This window comes from Phoenix dactylifera, chromosome 2 (genome assembly GCF_051530095.1).
Source record: "Phoenix dactylifera cultivar Ajwa chromosome 2, Ajwa_hap1_PhDact_Kaust_v1.1, whole genome shotgun sequence".
Lineage (NCBI taxonomy): Eukaryota > Viridiplantae > Streptophyta > Magnoliopsida > Arecales > Arecaceae > Phoenix > Phoenix dactylifera.
The window spans coordinates 36,110,323-36,121,586 of NC_143191.1; the positions used below are offsets into that span (position 1 = coordinate 36,110,323).

The window sequence follows — 11,264 nt, forward strand, 5'->3', positions numbered from 1 at the left end:
GTGCAGATACATCGAGCAATATTAAGTTACCAACTAGAGGGTCATGTGTCAACTCTTTAATTGCTGCAATGCACAGCCTTCTTTTTTTTTTTTATGGGGGGGGGGGGGGGGGGGGGGGGGGGGGGGGGTACATCGGCGTCTCACACGGCACGCACATGAGAGCAACCAACAAAATCAAAAAAAAAAGATGGTGAAAAGAATAAGGAACATCTCCTTGGTTCACCCAGAGAAATCCACCAAAGTGATGCGCCACATAGGAGGCCACCCAGTCAGCTGCACTGTTCGCCTTCCGATAAACATGAGTGGCTCGGAAGGAACCATATCATTTTTAAATAAGGGGAACCGATCCTTAGAATTTCTTCAAAGAGGGCCACAGACTTGGGCTCACACAATAGTGCAACCTATAATAGCTGTTTCATGTGAATAAATAGTGAAGATCAGGTCCGACTCTTCCAGGATCCTGGAATTAGGACCATAATTGGATAATAATTTTTTCTAGTAAACTTTGAATTGATTATACTACTCGTATTGCTAAAGATACTTTATCATAATTTTCTCGCAAAAAAATATAGTATGTTAAAAATAAAGCTTCCAGATAAACTTCATAATCTCCCGGTTTTTTCATATTACACTTGCTTCTCCCCCTTTTTTTTTTTTTGGAAGAAAATGGGGGGGGGGGGGGTGGGGTGGAAGGAAAACCTCACCCACGTAGTAGTCCCCACTGGGCTTTCCTTCCATCAGAGAATGTTTGATGCAGGCCGCAAGTTTTCGTGTACCCTTCCCGATCTTCCACCGAAAGCATCCAGGCGTGGGGCATCCGGTCTCCAAATTTAATCAACGTCCGCACATTTCGAATCTGGGCCACTCCGGTGGAAACAAAGCTCCATTCCAACTGTGCTACCATCTTGGTACAATATTCTTGGAGAGACAAAACACATTAGAAGAGTGCAGTTCACTATCAATCGTGCAGTTCTAGGTCTGGACTTGGACCCAACAATTCCAAAGGTGACCCCATCTCTGGTAAAATTTATCCTTCACTTCTTCCCTAACTTGGAAGGATCCACGGACTCCCAAACAATTGCCGGTTCGCATCCTTCACAGTGCCCCATCCCCATTTACATACTCAGATTTTTGATACGTCAGTGGTTGCTTTCCTCCGTTTTCAGCTTCCTCTCAGCCTCTTTCGCTGCATCTCCTCCTCCCTCGACCTCTGCCTATGGCATCTCTTAGGCCTTCCGCTCCTCCAACTTCTGCCCATCTGCAACGTCATGTAGTGGAATGTCAAATACATCACGAGAGCCCAGGAGATTTTGGACGAAATAGCCAAGCGGTTTGCCACATCTTGATTTGGCTGCAGCCAGTAATCTTAAAGGTTTAGAAAGCATAATGTGTATTAAGCTGATCAGAGCCAATCTAAATCTTTTCTTTTCCATGGATGAAAAGGTACGGGTAAAACTTGGCTAGGAGTTCATACATCTCAGCATATCTCCCAGGTTAAAGATTTCCAAAAGGATACAAAATATTTGACAATTGCACCCTTTAATCTCTTATGCAATTCTTTGTAGCTGCCAAATCCCATGGAAGAAGGCTCATTTAAACTAATGTAGCAAATCAAACTCCAAAAATATTGACTCGAAAAGATGTAGAGAGACAAGCAGCAAGTCCCTTCAGAATTTTCTCCTCCATGAAGGATAGGTTATCCTGATCTGTTGGCCATCTCAATCCTCCCTGCATATGATCGTATTAGTTTTTACTTTTTCTAGCAAAGAGAAAATTTGATTAAATTCCACAAAAGATACGGCCTGGGTTTCCAATTTTTTTGGAGCCTTCTGGAGCTAGAAAATTTGGATATTTATTTCTTCTTGATATATAGGTGAGACTCTGAGAGTCGAACCTCCAGAAAAGCATTTACCATCCCTCCACATTCCCCTTTCAACTCCACCGCTGTTCTTCTGCCGTGATAATATACATACATACACATAAACCAAAGTGTATTACAGTGATATTAGGAGATTAGCCAAATACATTATCATAAAACAGCCATATGCTTGGTTTATGGAGGAAAAAAAAAAAAGGATAGCTGTTATCAGTTATCACTACCAAGTACCATCAGTAGCTGTTACAACACAAAATGACATACAATAACAGTTAACATAACAGCAACATGTCGACATAATTAAATATCTTTCTTGATCTGACATGGAGATTTGGATTTAGAAAATATTATTCTAATTAAATGAGTAGCAAAATAACATTCTAATCAAACAAATAACAGCGAGCAATGCTATTGTAACTTGGAAAGATCACTCCAAAAGTCACTCAGGTGCCTTGCACCAATCACTTTGCTGCATTTAATAGCACACTTTATGATGCCAATTCAAAAGGAAGCAATGACAATACACACCACTTTCTGAGTTAGTTAAGAATTTTTCTGTCATGAAAGTCTTTTGGATTTACATGGACAATATACTCATTAGGTATATATCACCCAACCAATATCATAGCCATGCCAGTTAAACCCCGCCGGATCAAAATGGACTTAATTTGGTCCAACATCTATTCTGGTTTTGACAGCATGAGAAAGGACGAACAATCTGTCGGAAAAATTAGGGTACCGTGCCCTTTAACTGGAACTTCACCCATTAACAGGAGTTCACCTTGAACTTCACCCACTTTCTGACATAGCATTTACCTGACAGCATCAGGATAAAGGCAAAAGGAAGAATACGTTTAGTCATACAAGCAAGCCTATGGACTGTAATTATCTTTGCCATGGACAGTTATTTTCAACAGGGAATTGATTCAACATTGGCACACGGCATGAAGTTATTACTAGTCGTGATTTATGATTGTTACTCTAAAAATAACCCGACAAATTCCCTGCATATAAGCATGCAAACATCAAATGTTTAGCTACAATAAATAGCTGACCTTAGTCTTACAAATTCGTGCAACAGAATCATGCTTTTCACACAATTGAGTAGGTTAGACATGATAAGGACATAGAATAAACAGATACGGACTTCTGAGAAAACGATACTATAGTTTGACATCAAGCCGAATTCTACCTTAAGACTAGATTCTCTGCAGGTTGTTTGAGCAGTGATGCAACTCCACTCCAACCTCACATTAGTTGCAGGCATTAGGGATCTACAGACGAAAGCCAATAGTGACCTTTCTATTGCTTTCCTTCCTGCGTATTGTTAATCTGGCTGGCTAGGAATCGCACTACAACGCATGTAATATTGTCTGCACTTCCTCTTTGATAAGCTTCCTGCATCAGTATCCTTGCTGCCTGTTCCGGGTCTTCAATGGGTTTAATAATCCCAACAGCCTCCTTAAATGATGAAACATCAAGGGATATTCAGCTTTAAGAAAGCAATAGAATCATGGGCAACATCAACCCAGATCAGAATATATCTGAATACCTCATTTGAGACAACATCCCATAGTCCATCACTTGCAAGGATGAGGAATTCTAGAGAACCATCAACCACCTCTTCCTGCATTTCCACAATAATTGGGTGTCAGCCAACATTGGAGCACTCAAACTTGAGACTCTTCTTAGAACTCTGACTATGGAAATCAACTTCACCAATGCACTTCAAGAGTAAAATTCATCTTGAAAAAAATTATGCATGGAGATTGCTCTTGAAGAGAACTATCCAACTCTTGAGCAAACTGGAACAGAAGATCTCTTCACTGACTGCAGTGTCATGAAAGTACCTGAATTTCTGGATCAGCAACAACAAACTGTTTTAAAAGTCTATCACCAAATGCACGTGAAACAGCGAGAACACCACCAACCCGCCATGTTCCTGTGGATACATGTTATTAATAGTCATATATAAAACAGCTCAATCCATGGGAAAAGTACCCATTAAAGAAGCCAGCAAATTACCAGCCCACATCACGAATCCCCCAGCATCCTCAATTCGTTGTCGTTCATCTGTCTGGTCAGGTTTGTGATCCCGTGAAACGGCTATAGCTGCAAATATCAAATACATCATCACACTGAGGAAGGTCTCATGGCAAAAGTACAAGCTTCTAATTTTTTTTTAACTCTCATAATGAAATGATCCATGGGAACAATAATTATCTGCTTGTTCTAAAGTTATTGTATATCCAGCAACTTAAAAGTATGTGAGGATCTCATAAAATCATCTACGTGTCTTACCAAATGAATTGGTAGGACATTTCTAGGTAAAGAAATGCAATCATATAATAGAGAATTACCTGTTATAGAAAGATGGAAGTAGTTGATCATAAGGTTGTGCAACAAAAATCTATCTACTATATAATGGAGCAGTTATTTTCATTACAAAATAAAAAGAAAGGACATCCAATATGAAGCTTTCTTTCCATGGGCACAAATGCACTCCTAAATTGGTTATTTTGTTTTTCTTCTATGTATTGCTTTCCCATGAAACCAACACCAGGATCACTTCACACAGAAACATTCATATAGCAATGGCATCAGAGCCAATCAGCAGCTTCAAGAAGTAATTCTTTGTGACAGTCACAACTTCAGATGCACATGGATATTAATTGAAATACTTACTAGTTAAGCATAAGAAGCTCATGCTCTATAATAGCTGACATTTAGTCACGTGACAGCCAACAATAGATGCTCATTTGCGCATAGATGCTCATCTATCTTGTAAATGGCTTGGATGCCATACATTGACTGTGTATATTATGGAGTAGAATATGGTTGACCAGATTTCAGGTCAGATTCAATCCTTGACCCGACGATGGAGGTTTGACATCAATAATTCAAGCCGTTAAATGTGATCTACTGCCTCTATACTACTCACACACAAAAAATCATATGATTTGGGGACTCCTAGCCAAATCATATGATTTTTCGTGTGTAAGTAATTTACAGATCGTAGATACATCTAATGGCACAGATTACCAGTATTAAGCCCCAATCATCCGGTTAGAACTCACGAGATCTAACTTGAAATTCAGTCAACCGAATTCTAGTCCACCTCTATGTGTGCGTATAAAAGAAAAATTCAAGGAGAGGGAGCGAATGACAGATTCAGTGTCGTCAATATAGATTTCCAATAGTTGGACACATCCCTTGTCAAATTCAGCAAGACATCCAAGGGTAAGAAAAATTGAAGGATTCACGAAGAGAAATTTGCTTCCTTTGGGCATACATAACATGATATGCCACATAATTAAATGAATATCCACTCATGCCATCAACAAAACGGAATATTGACACATTTTCTACTAAAATTGGTGTAACAGATATTTAGAATATTCTCTATCTTTGAATAGGGCTCATAAGAAAAACCGTTCTCCGACACTATAAACACCAGACTTTCCATTCAATGCACACGCTCAGCTTGTAACAGTTGGTGCTCACTATTCCTATTCTAGAGCAAAATATAAGATCATCTGAGGCAATACTATTCATTTCAGTTGTTGTGACACATTATCCTATGACAATAAAATAATTCCCCAAGCAATAGGTAATAGAACTATATAAAACACTTCCAGATACTTTACTGTCAACATCAACAGCAAAGCTAGGTCATGAACTACATCTGAGAACATCAAACATGTCCTATTACTTCTCCCAACTCAGCAACTACAGGTCCACATCACAGAGATATGCAAGAACAAAGGGTAAATTGATTACATACTTATTGATTCCTGCACTTGATGTTCTACATAACTCATGGTATGCATTTAAGCATTACTAATTCATATAACAGAGACATCAATTAATTGTAAACAACAGTCAACTACTTGTATGTTGCAAACATACTGTCACATCATCAATCACAGTTTTCATTTTCATAATTCATAAACTCTTTATTGGAAACACAAGCATGAAGAGCTGCAGATTTGGATCCACAAAGTCAAAGTTTTAGATATATTCGCCCACAGCAAAATTATGGGCCCACACCCCAAGGTATGCATCAGGAACAACCTCTCTTTCATGGATAGATATAGATACTTGTGCAAGCACATGCAGGCACCTTTGCATATGCATATGTGCACACACTTATTCACATGGGTATGCGTGTGCACATGCACACAGACACTCATGCATGCAGGCACCTGCTTGCAGACAGAGAGATATGGTTAAGAAAGCACATTGTCAAAAGATTCAGGCAATTTCTACATTTGTATCACATAATTTATTGGTTGTTCTCATGCAAATTAATTATGGAATCCTATCAAATGACTGAAATTGGAGCGATCAGTACTCACCATTTCCTCCCCGACAAATAACAGCCCTGGAGTCACCCACATTCGCAACTAGCAAGCGATCACCAACAAGAATAGCAGTTGAAGCAGTTGACCCAGCATCACGATTCTGATTTTTCTCAGATTTCAAAAACTCTGAGTCTGTATGGTTGTATGCATCAGCTGCAAAAATAGGAAGGTATCAGTAACTTCATCCAGAGGAAAAAGCAAAAGAAGAATGCCTTCCATATAATAGTTTTATTTTATAAGAATTTTGGGAAAATTCAACCAAAAGAAAAAATCTCTAAGAAAATAATTATGTATTGTTCCAAACATATAAAAACAGAATGTAATATGCAAAATTACAATGACGACTTTACCAGTAATATCGGTTACAGTCTATATTCTACATCCTATTTTCTTACTGTTTTAGACAAATAATCTTAGAATTCAATTTCTGGTCTGTTTTGATTGCAAATGCTAGGAACCTTGCAATGAATGGTGTTGAAATCCTTACACAAAAGTACTCTATTTTTTTTAGATGTGGAAAGGAAGAGCACCTATTGCTGACTTTGTATCACTAATGAACTTGGGGTGATTGATCAAATTGCTGAAGAGGTGCTGTTTAACATACTCAGCTGCTCGAGCTCCACCATGACCTAAAATTACAATCATAACTGTGTGAAGTTACGGAAAAAGGATAAGCACTGGATAACTATGCTCACAGCCTTCAGAGAAAGCATAGTTAAACAAGAAATAGAAAATTACAAACTTTGTTGCTTGGAATTTTATTTGTTAAAGAACTAGGGAGAGCAGCGCACATCATGTCAACCAAAAGAAAAATTGGTCAATGATCATAGGATTTAAAAAAAAAAGGATCAGACTGAAACTCAGATCAACTTGTTAGTGAGGCAAAACAACTCATTACCATCAAAAACTCCGAATAAACCAACAGTCTCTCCATCAACACCATCAATTCTGGTTTCATAAAAGTCCTCCATTGACGATCTTTTCCCTGGAGAGCTTGCATATCCATAGCTGAACTTCCCGTTGTGACTGCGATTATTCACACACCAAACGTCAAATGACAGAGCCACAAATATGAGAATTTGATAAGCATGCATCTCAACGTCAATCTGACCCAATTTCAAACCATCCAGCAATCATATAACAATCTAATGGAGAGAAAGTCCAAAATAAACAACAAGCTGTACATAACACGCATCTCTAATTTATCATTCACCTATTTGCAAATGAATTTAAGGGAAGGACCGTACACTATGTTTGTAGCATATTCGGAGAAGTTCATTCCAACAGTTATGCATTAATACATAATTCCCAGACAAGATTTGGAAGTGAGGATGATCTTTTTGGAGAATGAACTTCCATGGAAAGAGATGAGAATTCACTGAGAAAATATGGCCCTATGAGGCATGGGCGGAGGAATACCTGAATTCTTCTTTAAATGTTCTCCCAAAAAAACTCCGAAAAAGAACTGAATAATTGTACAAAAATTTACCCATAATTTTATTGCTACAAGAAAATGTAGAACGAGAAATAGCTATCCTCAAATTTTGCAGAATTAAACAAGAGAAGAGGATAAGATATAACAACGAGTAGATCGCATAAAAGCAAGACTATAAATGATTCTTTTTTTTTCGAAAAAAAAAAGAAGAAAAAGATGAAGAGGAGGAGGAAAAAGAAGAAAACCTGAGGCCTCCACCGCTAACAATAAAGCCATCAGCCTGAGCTCCGCTGGTACTCGGAAGAACAGAGTTCAAGTAGCCCATGTTCTTTTCTGCCCAAACTTTCCCGAATTCTTACTCAAAATAGAAAAAAATTGCAGGGAAAACGAGGAATCTGGAACTCTAATCAGATTAACGATGAAGAAAGCCTAAGAATTCCAGGAATCTCCGCATCTAAATCCAAGGACGACACACGACTACGACCACGACGACGAAGAAGACGACCCTGGTATTGCTTCCAGGTCTATATCATTACATATTTTATTTTCGGAGCAAGAAAATCTAGAAACACAATCCGCAACAAGAAGAAGTTAGGAGGAAAAAGGGGAGAAATTAATGCGTAGGAGGAGAAGAGAGGGGGAGAGTGAGAAGGGGTAAGCAACCACCGGGTTTCAGGGGTTGGTTTTGTGGCGGTTGTCAAACGAGAGGCAAATAAGAGGTCTTGGCATTTTAACTATTTTTTGTCATGTTTCTTGAAACAAAATGATGATGATGATGATAATTTAAGGAAATTTTTTGTAAAGGTGCAGAAGAAAATTAATTTTGGGGCAAAAGTAGTTAATTTTGAACTTGACCCATTTTATTTCCCTATCTTAAATTTCCAAAGAAAAATAAATATTTTAACAAAAAATGATTTTTTGGGGCAAAATAGTCGATTTTTGAACATAATTGGACCATTATAATTTATAATTTTTATAAAAATTAAAAATTTTGCATAAGTTTCAGAAAAACAATGGAGGACTGCTATATTGCTTTGGGTTAGAAGGTGAAATTTTCTACTTGAGCTTGAGATAAAGCGACAATTGAAGCGTGAAGTCAGAGAGTGCCTAGGAATTAAGGAGCAAGAGGGGATATGGTGTTATCTGGATCACTGGATGTGTCCATCATTGGGCGGAGACTTTAGAGGATCGAGTGTGTTATTATGGAGCAGAATATCTAAGAGCAGTTAGAGGGCTGGCAATCTAGATCATTGTCCATCATAGGCAAGTTTGACTCTGGTAAGATCAATTCTTAGCTCTATGTTGATCTATCCCATGTCCAATACTATTCTGTTGAGAACCTCTCTTATGAAGCTCAAGCAAAAGTTTCTGAATTTTTTGTGGGGTTCGCATGGTCATGGGAGTAGGGTGCACTAGTAGCTTGGAGAGTGATTTGCCAGCCATTACAGGATGGTAGTTTAGGCATTCCGTTCTTGCTAGTTAGGAGAGAAGCCATGATAGTCGGCATGCTACGAGGTACCTGCTCAAGAAGAAGAGTCTTTGGAGCTCGATGATGAAGGCTAAGTATGGCCCATGGATCTCAGTTGCAAACATTCAGGCTAGTCTAAGTAGCTTGCTCATCTGGAGATAGATCAGCACCTATGTTCCAAGGGTGATGGCTAATACAAGATGGTCGATTGGGGATGGTTAGACTAGGGATGTGATGAGGGATACTTAATCGTCTGATCTCTCATTAAGGTAATGACCAATCATAGTCAACATGGAGACCGTGGCTAGTATGTAGATCTATGATTTATTTCTGCCTGGGGAGAGGAGGTGGAATTCTAATCTAGTTGTCCTCTTGTTTGGGGAGCAATTGGTCGAAAGAATGCTATCTCTTGCAATGCCTATGCATGCTGCTCTTAATGTAAAGGTTTGGAGATCTACTTGCAGCCTGAGAATGAGGGCCAAGAACCTTTATGATCTCTTTAGAAGAGAGCTTGCACAGAGACATGATTATGCTTGGATCTAGAGATTTGATGTCCACCCAAGAGTCGCCCTTTTTATTTGAAAGGTGGCCCTGGGTCATCTTCCAACTAGGGATATTCTAAGCAAATGAGGGCTAAACATCCCACCAGTCTGTCTTTGTGGTGAGGAGGAATCTATTGCTCATGTTCTCTTCCAGTACGTGATGGTAGTACATATGTGGAGGATCATCGGCACGCCTTTGGAGATGCTTCAGTCGATGACTCTAGTTGAGACCTTCCTTGCGTACTTGAGGGGTAGCATTAATGAATCGTCCTCCAGACCTTCTAATATTAGGGCTGTATATATTGCCTATCATATTTGGATGGCTAGAAACACTCGAATTTTTGAGGATGGCAATCAGTCGCTGTGATTCATTTCGGAGAGAACTCTGATTCAAGCCACTGAGATCGCCAACTCACCTTCTGTTGGAGAGCCTATAAAATCTCAACACACCTGAGACTCCTCTTCAGCTCTCGCAGCAATCTAGATGATTTGCATCACTTGAGAGCTCTCACCTCCGAGTTAATCAATTTTGACAGTAGTGTCATAGATAGTGATAGCAAAGGCGGGGTAGGATTTATGATCAAAAGCCAAGATTCTAGACTTAATGTGGCTGGCAGAAGTTCGATCTTTGATGCTTCAATTCAGAGCGAAACTGAGCATAGCTTGGGCGAGCATCAGTTTTGCACAACTAATCCTAAGGGTTGATTTCGTCTATCCTAAAGGTGGCTTTACTATGGCGGTTAGATGGATCCAAAGATAAGCGAAGAAGAGAGGCAACTTCACACCCCTCCTTGCAAAACATTAGAAGATTGTTGAAGGAGGACACTTCATTCTACACTAGGCACGCCTACCAAGAGATGAATGGAGATGTAGATGGGTGAGATGGTGCGGATAGCAAATATTTTATTCTCTGATTACGCTGATATCTGATTTTGTCAGATATATTCATACTAGATTTCTGCAAGTAATCCATCTTAACAATATATATATATATATATATATATATATATATAAAAGCTGACAAAACCTCCCATCGTTGCACCCACGTTGAGTTCAAATCCTATCCACAACTTGCAGAATTTTGGATGCCTAACATACTGGTTAAGCTGTTTAACCTGTTAAATTGCCCGGCCGCAATATATCATTCGTCAAGCTAGTTGCTCTAGATGGTCTCCGACTTGTACCTCTACTAGCAATCAAAACGCATCAACGTCTAAGATTGCACCCGTTTAATTATTTTAAAACCGTTCCACAGACCATGGTGGGCTTGGGTGTGGCTCAAGAAACTACATCTCCACCAAGGATTTAAACCTCCAAACAAGCGGCATGATGGGTGCTGATCCAATCACGGATACCTTACAGACAAGTGCTTCAATAACATGCCCCGAAGTGGAATACATGTAGATTGCGCTCATCTAAAATCATCCACCGCTTGTTAACAATCCATCTGCAGATCAAGCTAAGATACCTTCTCCCTGCTCCAGTATACTGCTATGTTCCCCCTTCGCTCGAGAAAACCCATGCGAATGACCACCAAACTGGAGATAAATCATGGGACAAAAAGGACCCCACATTTTAC

The 11,264-nt window shown here is 39.2% G+C and overlaps 1 protein-coding gene across 5 annotated transcripts; it reads right to left on the minus strand.

Moving 5' to 3' along the window:
• Window positions 1-571: 571 nt before the first annotated feature.
• On the minus strand, window positions 572-11,115 carry LOC103701512 (putative protein phosphatase 2C 59). Of its 5 annotated transcripts, none has more exons than XR_015975410.2 (9): window positions 7,921-10,600; window positions 7,139-7,266; window positions 6,771-6,869; window positions 6,235-6,393; window positions 3,902-3,988; window positions 3,727-3,818; window positions 3,429-3,503; window positions 3,069-3,337; window positions 572-1,258 (listed from the first exon to the last, which is right to left on the minus strand). XR_015975410.2 is itself a non-coding variant. In XM_088716197.2 (9 exons), the coding sequence occupies exons 2-9, from the start codon at window positions 7,998-8,000 to the stop codon at window positions 3,179-3,181; spliced, it is 879 nt and encodes a 292-aa protein (XP_088572323.2). In that variant the 5' UTR covers window positions 8,001-10,295; window positions 10,793-11,115; the 3' UTR covers window positions 2,822-3,178. The 5 variants fall into 5 exon arrangements, 3 of the variants coding, with proteins under 3 accessions (XP_088572323.2, XP_008781809.3, XP_088572324.2); XR_003384580.4 differs by lacking the exon at window positions 572-1,258 and adding an exon at window positions 2,553-2,692; XM_088716197.2 differs by lacking the exon at window positions 572-1,258 and adding an exon at window positions 10,793-11,115 and having other exon boundaries at window positions 2,822-3,337; window positions 7,921-10,295.
• Between the last annotated feature and the right edge of the window lie 149 nt (window positions 11,116-11,264).